The sequence below is a fragment of the Stigmatopora argus genome, chromosome 23 (genome assembly GCF_051989625.1).
Source record: "Stigmatopora argus isolate UIUO_Sarg chromosome 23, RoL_Sarg_1.0, whole genome shotgun sequence".
Taxonomy (NCBI): domain Eukaryota; kingdom Metazoa; phylum Chordata; class Actinopteri; order Syngnathiformes; family Syngnathidae; genus Stigmatopora; species Stigmatopora argus.
The window spans coordinates 5,559,450-5,572,307 of record NC_135409.1 but is presented as its reverse complement, the minus strand read 5'-3'; the positions used below and the strand labels follow the sequence as shown (position 1 = coordinate 5,572,307).

The 12,858-nt window shown below is 42.2% G+C and overlaps 1 protein-coding gene across 8 annotated transcripts in view; it reads left to right on the top strand.

Moving 5' to 3' along the window:
- Positions 1–12,858, top strand: part of foxp2 (forkhead box P2) — a 135,289-nt gene that overhangs the window by 96,942 nt on the left and 25,489 nt on the right. For all 8 annotated transcript variants that reach the window (XM_077593821.1, XM_077593820.1, XM_077593814.1 and 5 more), the window contains 5 exons: positions 2,910–3,047; positions 5,412–5,501; positions 7,999–8,176; positions 8,558–8,906; positions 10,709–10,813. In XM_077593821.1, the coding sequence (XP_077449947.1) occupies positions 2,928–3,047; positions 5,412–5,501; positions 7,999–8,176; positions 8,558–8,906; positions 10,709–10,813 (842 nt within the window). In that variant the 5' untranslated portion in view covers positions 2,910–2,927. The remainder of the gene's footprint in view (positions 1–2,909; positions 3,048–5,411; positions 5,502–7,998; positions 8,177–8,557; positions 8,907–10,708; positions 10,814–12,858) is intronic.

Genomic DNA, 12,858 nt, shown 5'->3' with positions numbered 1-12,858 from the left:
ATCGGCTAGCTTCTGACACGAACTTAAATGCGGGATTTTTCCCCCCTTTTTTGTCCCCTTTCCCCTTGTTTTCATCTCCCTTTTCTATTTGTGCAAGGTTGAAAGAGGATAAACAAGTCGCCGGCTGCCCTTAACTCATTTTTAGTTTGGGATTGTCATTCTTTCCTTGTTAAAATGCCTTTTCCTTTTCCCCAAATTCACTGCATTATTCATCTTATAGGTATTTGACCATGAATGCCTTTATTTCCCCACTTTAGACAACAGCAAAGCACTTTGAAGTACAGTGCGGAATTTAAATGCAATTTCACTTTAGATATGCATGCGCATACGTTTATGTTAAATCCCCAGCTTTTGTGCAGCAAAACATCTTCGAGCCGGTGTCCAATTAATAGTCTTAATGAGCGCATCTTTAATGGCGTGACTGCGGGGTGATGACTAACCTCGTAAATGTACCTTTAAGGGTTAATAACGTTGAAGGTGGAAGCACGACATTAGCATAAATTGTAAACAAGTTGGGTTTTTCTTTTTTGGGACGGCAAATCATATGGAGCGCACAAAAAAAAATCCCTTTTTTTTTCCGGTGAGGCCGACGCGCGAACCACTCATCCGCCGGGCCGCCCATTCATAGATATTAATCATTACATTTTATTATTACTAAATCATTTATGTGTAGTAGACATGCGAGCATGATGATGTTGCTCACACCAGTACTCAGTGTGCTCAGGGAGGATGTCTTTCTGCCCAGACAAACAAAAAATTTGAGGGAACATTGAACACGGGTAAGCTCACGCTGTGTGACCAATCCCGACCAATTTTCAAATACAGTGGTACCTCGAGATACGAGCTTAATTCGTTCCAGGACTAAGCTCGTATGTCGATTTTCTCGTAACTCAAACGAACGTTTTCCATTGAAATGAACTAAACACAAATTAATTCGTTCCAACCCTCTGAAAAAACACCCAAAACAGGATATTGGATTGGAATTTTTTTTTAATTTCTTCTAATTCGCCATCTATTAACAAAGTAACACATAACTAGTGGTTTAATATTACTAAAATGTGTTTAATAGTACAAAAATTATACAGATTTCGAAGTGGGGGTCTTTTTGCACGGCAACGCGCTCGTAACATAACAAACAATTTTTTAAAATTGTTTTTATTTTTTTTAAGCGGTGAGGCCGACGCGCGTACCACTCATCCGCCGGGCCGCCCATTCATAGATATTAATCATTACATTTTATTATTGCTAAATCATTTATGTGTAGTAGACCTGCTTATGGTAGGTGTGATACTGGTGTGTGCCCATAGCGAGCAATGATGATGTTGCTCACACCGGTACTCAATGTGCTCAGGGAGGTTGTCTTTCTGCCCAGACAAACAAAAAATTAGAGGGAACATTGGCGGCGTCCCTTCTGTCTCGGACCCTCGTGAACAATGGAGGCAGGATTTGTTTGAATATGAATATGAATGTGCAGCAGGGGCCGGCTGCGAGTTGACCTTCAGCTGTGATTTTCAGTTCATCAGGATTAGTCAAGGCGGGCGATCAGGAGCCACTAATGCATAATGACTTCTAAAATGAAAAATGTGTAGTGACCATGCAAATGTCTCAGCTAATCAAAGAGGGGGTGTGGGGGGGGGTCTGGTGTGGGGGACCTGGTGAGAAGAGCTAAACAAGGACGTGTCAAGGCCTGACAGCTAGCAAGGAAGGTGGCCGGCCGCGATGGAGGGAGGGGAGACACGCACCGAAAGCAATCAAGGCGCCTTGATTAGCCCGCGATGAGGACGGGGGTGTCTTATTGGCCCCTCGACTACTGTCACGGTCGCCCGGACAACAAACACGGCCGCAACCAGTTGTCTGACTTTGTGTTGATGCTTTAATTGGCCGCCCCCGCCGAAGTCCTTTGTTGACAAGGTGGCCGGAAACCTCACATTTGGAAGAATTACAAGTATCGTTTGGCGTCAGTCGTCGGGACGCTCGACTGCCACAGTGAAACATAGGTTTGGATTTTTTTCCCCTATGATACATGTGTTAAAGTGGCGGCCCGGGGGCCAATTCTGGCCCGCCGCATCATTTTGTGTGGCCTGGGAAAGTAAATCAGGAGTGCCGACTTTCTGTTTTAGGATAAAATTAAAATGAAGAGTATAGATGTATATTAAATTTGCTGATTTTCCCCCTTTTAAATCAATAATTGTAATTTTTTAATCATTTTTTTCTGTGTTTTTAGTTCAAAAATCATTTTGTAAAATGTAAAAATATATTTAAAAAAAGCTCAAATAAACATTGTTTTAGATCCATAAAAAACTGAATATTCAGGGATTTTAATCCAGTTCTTTCAATCCATTTATATAAAAAAAATCTAAGTATTTCTATCTAAAATGGTCCGGCCCACATGAAATCGAGCTGACGTTAACGCGGCCCGCGAACCAACCCGATAATTTCAAAGGAATAATTCGCCCTAGATACGATCATAATTTCGAGATGCGACCAAGCCAGGTGGCCAAGGCACTGTCTTGCCGCATCTCTTTTGTGTGTAAAATATATCTACGAGCACGGGGGAGAGCTTTGCATTTGTTTTTAGTTCATTTCAATGGGAAACGTTCGCTCGAGTTACGAAAAGCTCGACATACGAACTCAGTCCTGGAACGGATTAAGATCGTATGTCGAGGTACTACTGTACACTTTTATTCCAACGTGTTTCCCATTCGCTGCTCTGATAGGAAAAGCTAAATAAGGGGAGTTCAAGGGACCTGCTAATTAAGGTCCATGTCTATTTAAATCCCCTGTTTTCCCAGCGGGGAAGGAAAAAAATCAGACGAACACCCACCTGTCCTTCAACAGGATCACCATGACACGTCGGTAAACATTTTTCTCACTTTCTGACACTTCCTCATTCTTGGACCATGCACCAGGTTCCCGTCTCCGTGGCCATGATGAGTCCCCAGGTGATCACGCCCCAGCAGATGCAGCAGATCCTCCAACAGCAGGTGCTTTCCCCCCAGCAGCTCCAGGCCCTCCTCCAGCAACAGCAGGCGGTCATGCTGCAGCAGGTAAAGTCATAAAAAAAAGCTCCCAGGGTACGGCAAAACATTCCACATCACCTCCTACCGTATTCTCCGGACCGGTGCTCGGACGATTCGCCGAAAGACGTTTCGCCGACGGACGTTTGGCCGACGGACAGTTCGCGGAACGGACGTTTCGCCGAAGCGCTCGCCCCGCCCCCGGATCGTGTGTGTACACGTTTTTCAACCTCGGCCCGCGGGCCATATACGGCCTGTTACAGATAACATTCATTTAGGAATAACAACTGCCCCCCGCTGGACATATTTCTAAATACGAGTACGTACTATAATGTGCTGCCAATTTGTTATCTTTTTTATTTTATCCTTGCTTTTAAAGTAGTAGCCATTTGGAGATCACGCAGAACAGTACGTGACAGAAGAAATATAGAAAATAAAGTAGCAGTAACAGTAAGTACTACTGTAATGAAATTGTAAATCCAGAAATTCTACTCCAGAAAATTTACACCAGCATAGAAAACGTTGAGATTAATCTTTGAATTAAGATTCTCAGCAAATCATTTTGAATAAATATTTCCTAAAATAATGGGAAATTATTTAAAATTAAACTAGAAGTAAAAGTGTGTTCCATGGCATTTTCAGGTATTGTTCTCTAAGCCCTCTAGTCTGTCCAAGGCACTTAGAATTTCACATAAGTCTTCTAGTGTTGTTTTTTTCTCAGTGTCAGACATCAATCCCCAGCTTTGATAAATTACATTCACATTGTAGTACGTACTTGTATTTAGAAATATGTCCAGCAGTACATGCCCTTGTTATTCCTAAATGAATGTTATCTGTAACGGGCCGTATATGGCCCGCGGGCCGAGGTTGAAAAACATGTACACACACGATCCGGGGGCGGGGTGAGCTCTTCGGCGAAACGTCCGTTCCGCCAGCTGTCTGTCGGCCAAACGTCCGTCGGCCAAACGTCTTTCGGCAAATCGTCCGGTCACGCTCCGAACCATAAGTATTCTCCGGACTTGAGCTCTAAAAATGCGGTCATTTCATAACTATAGCACGACGTCCTTGACACGCTTTTAGCGAGCGGAATGGGAAATTCCGTCTAATTAAGTATTTCCCACGTGCCGTCGGTTCAATTCCCTCGTCGGGGAGCACGGGCCGACGCACGGAGCCGCGCGATATCGGCGGTGGCGGATGATGTAACATTTAGGGACGCGCAGGTGTCAGAGTTTGAAGTGTGTTTCTCATTTGTGGATTTGATTAAGGCAAGGACAGTTGTTTAATTAAGATTTTCACTTGTCACAATTGTCCTTCTTGATTACGGGACGTCATTTTGTTCGCTAGGCTTTTGCGCACGTCTGTCATGGCAACTTAAAAGCACTTAAATGTTCCATTATTAATCAGGGGAATTAGATTTCGATAATTGATGAGATAACGCAAGTGGCCTTGCCACAATGTCGTTCATCATGTTGGATCATTTGTGAGCATCAGTTGTTCAGAATGTACAGGAAAAACATTATTTTCTTTTTTTAATTTTGATGAATTTCCATTCACCAACAAAGTGAAAAGACAAAGTAGATTTTATACACAAAATACCTTCTTTTTGGCCTGTCCAGCTTTTCAATGAAAGACAAAATGGACTCCAGATTCCATCATAAAATTGCAGTGAATGTTTTTTTCATTGAACAAAAATTCAAATGAATCAATTTTTTTCATAAAAATGTAAATACCTAAAAAAAACAAAAGAGAGAATATTAGGATTTATTCTCTTTTTTTTTTATGCATTTACATTTTTATGAAAAAAATCTATACATTTGAATTTTTTTCAATGAAAAAAACATTCACTGCAATTTTATGATTATTTTATTTGAATCTGGAGTCCATTTCTACCTTATTTTGTCTTTTCATTAAAAAAAGAGAATATTAGGATTTATTCTCTTTTTTGCTTAAGTATTTACATTTTTATGAAAATAATTTATACATTGGAATTTTTGTTCAGTGAAAAAAACATTCACTGCAATTTTAGGATTATTTTATTTGAATCTGGAGTCCATTTCTACCTTATTTTGTCTTTCATTAAAAAGCTGGACAGTCCAAAAGAAGGTATTTTGTGTATAAAATGTACTTTGTCTTTTATTCAAATCAAAACAAATCAAATAAAAAATGATTAGCTTCAATACTACTGATTCAATTTCCATCAAAATGTTTTTGTCGAAGTGTCATTGCTTCTAATACACTGATTCCTTAAACCATACAAAGAAGACCGTGAAAGAAAATGTCAATTCCAAAACGTAAAAACCAACGCATTACGCATTCAAACGTCTCTTATTAAATCCAAGTAAATTTCTCACCACCTTTCTCCACATTAACACGCCTGTGTTTGTTTCCGTGCAGCAACACCTGCAGGAGTTTTATAAGAAACAGCAAGAGCAGCTTCACCTCCAGCTCCTCCAGCAGCAACACCCCAGCAAACAGGCAAAAGAGGTCCGTACCGTCGCCCTCCTTATCAGACATCCTCCACAATCCTCCATTGCGCCTACTTAATGCAAAGGATGCTGCCACGCGCTCCGTTAATGAAGTGTTTCTCGCAGCAACAACAACAACAATTCATAGCAAGTAGACCGAAAGGCGACTGGGTTCGACTCGTTAGTCCCACGCGCACATGAATGCCGCTCATCAATGACATTGACAGCAGAGTCTCATCAAGTGAAGAAGTACCGTAAATTTCTCGCATATACGGCATATTTGTTGCTCAAAAAATGATGACTGAATCGAGGGTACGGCTTATATGCGCACAAATTAGACTTGACATGCACGAAATTGCAAGGACGAAACGCCATAACGAAAGACAAATTTATTTCGCCGTCTAACAATGAAATTCAAGAAATAAAATAAACCGTATCTTGCATAAGATGTGAAAAAACTTCCATATTACCTATTGATGACAAACGAGGCCGTTACGGGCACACTTCCTGGTTGTACTGCTCACATGACTTCCTTTTTGAATTTGTCTACGTGCAGGCAACACCCTTTAGGAATGTACCATCCAGCAATCGATTTATAGAATACCATGTGCGATGATTTTTCTTAAGATTTTCCCTTCAAAGTACACATTTCTACTCCCTATTAAAACCATAAATATGGAGGTGAAAATTGTGAATCAGGGGGCGGCTTATATGAGAGAAATTGTACAGTTCAACCATTTTAAGGCAATTTTGGAGGTGAAAATTGTGAATCGGGGCGGCTTATATGAGGGAAATTGTATGATTCAACCATTTTAAGGCCATTTTGGAGGTGAAAATTGTGAATCGGGGCGGCTTATATGAGGGAAATTGTACCGTTCAACCATTTTAAGGCAATTTTGGAGGTGAAAATTGTGAATCAGGGGGCGGCTTATATGAGGGAAATTGTACAATTCAACCATTTTAAGGCAATTTTGGAGGTGAAAATTGTGAATCAGGGGGCGGCTTATATGAGGGAAATTGTATGATTCAACCATTTTTAAGGCCATTTTGGAGGTGAAAATTGTGAATCAGGGGGCGGCTTATATGAGGGAAATTGTACAATTCAAGCATTTTAAGGCAATTTTGGAGGTGAAAATTGTGAATCAGGGTGCGGCTTATATGAGGGAAATTGTACAATTCAACCATTTTAAGGCTACGGCTTATACGTGGAGACGGCAAATATGCGAGAAAATTGTTAGGTGGCCTCCGGCGTGAAGGGCCACGCCACTTCCCGGCGGCTTTGTTTCTGTTTGGATTCGAAAAATAGTTCTATTTTGCCTGCCGCGGAATGCAGAATAGAGATTGCTCCTTTATTTCTCCAGAGGAGGCGGGACGGGGACGGGGACGGGGACGTACAGGAGGAGGCGTCAGGTTGCGTTCCAGTGAGCGCATGGCTAAGTTTGCACGCCGCTCCTTTCGACCATGATACAAACATATTGAAATACACGAGCGCGGCATGCCTTGTGCACACAGACGTACGTGACAGGAAGGAGAAGTCACGGTACTCTTTCTAGTATGATAGGATGGAAACAATTTCTTTTTAGCATATTCAGAGCGTAAGGATAGCTTTGGGAAAATGTCCAGTCAGAGTGGATGAAGTCAGTCATGCTGCCACACATTAAGAAGACGCACACAACTTGAAAACGTCATGTTTTAATGTCAAACATGTCACATCATGTAAAACTCATCATTTAAGATAAAACCTATTTTGCGTAACATAAATGTCAAATGATCACTCGATCATCTGAAATTGATCGCAATAAAATGAAAATGTATCACGTTCTAACTTCAAACCATAAAGCGCATTATAATGTGAAAACATTACACATTATATATAACCTGACATGGGAAACCTATCCCCGCAATTTATAAGCTGAAACGTGAAATGGTATATTCCAAGGGTGTCAGACTCGGGTTGGTTGGCGGGCCGCTTTAACGTCAACTTGATTTCACGTGGGCCGGACCATTTTAGATATAATATTTAGATTTTTTTTAAATAAATGGATTAAAAGAACTGGATTAAAAGCCCTAAGTTTTTTATAGATCTAAAACAATGTTTGTTTTAGCTTTTTTTAAATATATTTTTACAAAAGGATTTTTGAACTAAAAACACAGAAAAAATGGATTACAAAATTACAATTATTGATTTAAAAGGGGGAAAATCATATATCTATATCTATCATTTTAATTTGATCCTAAAACAGAAAGTCGGCACTCATGATTTACTTTCCCGGGCCACACAAAATGATGCGGCGGGCCAGATTTGGCCCCCGGGCCGCCACTTTGACACCTGTGATGTATAGTAAGGGTGTCAGACTCGGGTTGGTTCGCGGGCCGCTTTAACGTCAACTTGATTTCACGTGGGCCGGACCATTTCAGATATAATATTTCGGATTTTGTTCAATATTTGAAGTACTTGAAGTCTTTACTTCTGGTTTTAACGGGCCATTCCCATTCCCCCTCCTCCCCGACAACAGCAGCAACAACAGCAGCAGCTGGCGGCCCAGCAGCTCGTCTTCCAGCAGCAGCTCCTCCAGATGCAGCAGCTCCAGCAGCAGCAACACCTGCTCAACATGCAGCGGCAGGGCCTGCTCTCCCTGCCCGGGCCCGCCCCGGGCCAGGCCGCCCTACCTGGACAGACTCTGCCTCCGCAAGGTGAGACGCCGCCCGTGCATCCACAAAGGCCGTTATGTCTTCCAACTAGGCTGCAAAAATTAATCGATTAATAAATTGACAGCTTTCTCGATCGTGCTAATCGATAGATCATTTTTGGACCTTCAAATTAGTACAAATTGTTTGCAATTATTGATTTAAAATGAGGAAACACAGGAAATAATCTACAATCTTCATTTGAATTTCATCATAAAACCGAAAGTTCGCACTCATCATTTACTTTCTCGGGCCACACAAAACGATGCAGCGGGCCAGATTTGGCCCACGGGCCGCCACTTTGACACCTGTGCCTTAGAACATTTCAAATCTTTTACGCAAGCATTTCACTCTCGCTACAATTCGTATTCTCGTCCCCCACTCCAGCCGGCCTAAGCCAGGCAGAGCTCCAGCAGTTGTGGAAAGACGTGACCGGCGGCGGCAGTGGCAGCGGCGGCGGCGGTGGCAGCGGCGGCGGCGGTGGCGGCGGCGGCGGAGGCGGCCACGCTATGGAAGACAACGGCATCAAACACAGCGGCGGCGTCAACAACACGACTGTGAGCGGCGGCGGCGGTGGCCTCGATCTCTCCACCAACAACCACAACAGCAGCAACGGCAACTCTTCGTCGACTACCTCCTCCCACCCCCCCAAAGCGTCCCCACCCATCTCGCACCATTCCATCACCAACGGACAGTCCCCCGGCCTCCACCACAGACGAGAACGGGAGCGAGAGAGGTAAAATGACGAGATCAAAACAAAAAAAACAACAACAACAACCATGCACTACGCAAGCCTCACAACTCTGCACTCTCACCCGTGTTATTTGTTCCCGTTCAAAGCGACGTCGCTAACTAAAGGGAAAACAAGATGTTTTGTTTATTTGTTTAATAGTTGATCACTTTCTCAGTCATGTGCACCAAACAAAAGATTTGTTCTCCCAAAGGAGAACGCACTTAGCTCGCGCGCCGATATCAAACGCCAGAAACGGAACGCGCAACAGACAAGACGCGATAACATTAAGTATTTAGTGTTTTCTAGGTCCCCCCCCCCCCACACACACCCCCCAACCATCCTCCGCTTTTGAAAATTACCTTCCTTGCTTGCTTGTCATGTAAACAGAATACATGATGCCTTGAGTGGCGTTTCCAGGATGTTTATCCGTGTGATGGCGTGTTTTATGAATGCACCCCTGCACCAAAACACTGACTGTTCACATATCGAGCCATGCATTATTCAAAGACTCAACTTGGGCGATATTATAATACGGCAGCAGCGGTGGAAGTGCCGTGTAATTGGTTTACAGTAGATGCTATCTAAAAAGGCGGCAAGTGGGATCTCTAGTAAGGAAAGAAGAAGAAAATAAGACTTTATCCGTCCGTGTCCCGAGGGTGGCGCGTGTCGGGCGCCTGGTAATGATCGAACGAGGAGTATTGTCAGGAGCGCTGCTTACCAACACGCCGCCGATCGATGCGGGGTAAGCCCCTGTGAAAAAGCCAGCGTGAGCGTGGCGCCAAAGCGTGGCATGTGAGCACAGCCCTCACGCACGCGTGGCCTAAAGGTTAAACTGTCATCTTTAATAGGATGTGTGCTCTCTAAGTGGGGTTGTAACTTATTTGGGTGGCATTTGAAGGATAAAAACTTGGAGACTGTATCTTATATACTGCAATTTTCTCTGTTTTTTTTTTAATGACCTAGGCCAGGGGTGTCAGACTCGGATTGGTTCGCGGGCCGCTTTAACGTTAACTTGATTTCACGTGGGCCGGATCATTTTAGATATAATATTTAGATTTTTTTTTTATAAATGGATTAAAAGAATTGGATTAAAAGCCCTGAATATTCAGTTTTTTATAGATCTAAAACAATGTTTGTTTTAGCTTTTTTTAAATATTTTTTTAGATTTTACAAAATGATTTTTGAACTAAAAACACGGAAAAAACGGATTAAGAAATTACAATTATTGATTTAAAAGGGGGAAAATCAGGAAATTTAGTATACATCTATACTCTTCATTTTAATTTGATCCTAAAACAGAAAGTCTGCACTCATGATTTACTTTCCCGGGCCACACAAAATGATGCGGCGGGCCAGATTTGGCCCCCGGGCCGCCACTTTGACACATGTGACCTAGGCTTTGACATGGGCATTTGGATTCAACAGTTACGTCCAAATCAAATCAAATCAAAAGCCTTTATTGTCACCATACACAGCTGCGTATAACAAAATGGGTGGTGCCTTTTCCCATTAAAAAAAACATAAATAAGTAATATAAAAATATAAAAAGTCACAGTTCGTCAATAACGATAAGACTGAGAAAACAAAACACCAAATTGGAGAGCAAAGAGCCACTGGACCCACGCGTGCCGCCATCTTGCATCATTTGTGCCATATTAAATGTGCCATGCGTGAAATATGCCAATTAAAATACCTAATAATGAAGCACATTTTAAAAAATTCCACTCGGTACATATATATTATTTTGTCTTTTCAAACATTTTTGCTGTAAATGTTCTTTATTTTTCATTTCTTTTTCCATGCAGCTCACAGCATGAAGAAAATGGCGGTTCCCACCCCTTGTACGGCCACGGCGTTTGCAAGTGGCCCGGTTGCGAGAGCATCTGCGAGGACTTCGGACAGTTTTTAAAGTAAGATTTAAGTCATAACGCTGACATTTTTCATTTGAATACTTGATGTCGTAGTTTTAAGACATTGAGAGCATTCCACTTCAATTCAAGCAACCACAAATTTGGGCCTTTTTTGCCATCACTTATCACCAAAAAACTGTGTTTCTCAACCTTTTTTGAGCTGCAGCACATTTTTTGCGAACCCTGCACAACTTCCAATTCGAGTGATGCAAAAATAACTAACGTCATGTTTTTAATCGCATAACTATATGACTTTTCTCTAATGTTAGAGGGAAAATAAGCATCAAAATGACTGTTTCACGATTTGAATCTTGTAAAATAGTATCATCTATAATTTAAATTCCATCATACAGTGGTACCTCGAGATAGGAGCTTAATTCATTCCGGAACTGAGCTCGTATGTCGATTTTCTCGTAACTCAAACGAAGGTTTCCCATTGAAATGAACTAAAAACAAATTAATTTGTTCCAACCCTCTGAAAAAACACCAAAAACAGGATAATGGATTGAAAAAAATGTTTTATTTGTTCAAATTCGCCATCTATTAACAAAGTATCAAATAACCAGTGGTTTAATAGTATACTAAAATGTGGTTAATAGAACTAAAATTAGACGGATTTCGCGGAGGGTAGAGAGAGGGACTATTTGCACCGGTGAATTGTAATATAACATAAACAAATTTAAATGAACTTGGATTACGATGCAAAAATAAATTTAATCTAACCTAACACTCAACTTAATTAACTTAATCAACTTAATATTCCAGTGGCCATGTTGTTCTTATGAGCAGCATCTCGCGTCCGCTGTCTGCTCGTATATCAAAATTTGTCTCGTATCTCAAGATAAATATTTGCCCGAAATTTGACTCGTATCTCGAATTGCTCGTATGTCGGGCCACTCGTATGTCGAGGTACCACTGTATTTTGATTTTCACCTCGTAATAGTTCCCTTTTAATCCCATTATATTCATATGGATTTTTCTCTCTGAATATTACATTGCAATTTCCCGCGGAACACCTGACCATTGCTCATGGCACACCAATGGCACAGTTGTTGGAAACACTGCCAAAAACCAACCACACGATTTTATTACCTGAAAAATCGGGGGCACATTTTCTTCCCCATCGTACAAAAATAGGTCTTCCGAATCAAATTTGCGTGCGACGTTATTCTCCCATCTCGCCATTTTGACCTTGCCGCCAGCTCGCTGACAGGGTTCAGCTCGAGCAGCTTTGGACTCAGCCAGTCATGATCCATAACAAATCTCCTACGCGGCGTGGAGGCGCCTGATAGGCTGGCGGAGGAAGTCGTCCAAAGGCTAATGGCAACTCGCACGGCCGCACACTCGCCTCCACAACAAAGGCCCGCCATTCAGTTGTTGTCACGGCGCACGGCAGCGGAGCGAATGAACTCTTCATGCTCCATCAACAATTTAGTTAATTAGCTCATTTGTAATTGGCCGCTTTGTTGCCAGGATGTCAGTAAGGGGACATCAAAAGCGGGAAGGTGTTTGCGGCGCCCACGATTACAGGTTATCACGCCGCCACTCACCCGCTCTCTCCCTCTGTCTCCGTCAGAGAAGAAAAGCTTTCATTTGAATATTCTAATTAGATTTGTAATTAACTGCAGAATAACGATCTTCCGCGGGTTTTCCGACAGGCTATAAACGTCCGTGCGGATGGAGTCCTGAGATTGTTGTGACTTGTTTTTTTCTTCTTCTTCCCGGTCGTGGAAAGCTACAAAAACTAATCTGGCTCGTGAATGAACCGTAATAAAGCCGGTGTTTATTGGGCGAAACAGCCAGACAGTATATTAAGCCGCGTTTTCACGCGCTATCGACTCGTATTGTGAACCTTAATTGACACCATTGCACGGGAATGAATCAGAGGTGAATGTAAATGACAGTGATCGCCAGACAATTGCAGTGTCACAAGATGGCTTTGATTGTCAGGCTTTAGCTAGCTTGTTACATGCTAGCTGTTTCGCTTTTAGTATGTACCTTTTCAGTGGTTTATTTGCCACCGAAAGGACAGAACAGGACTACCG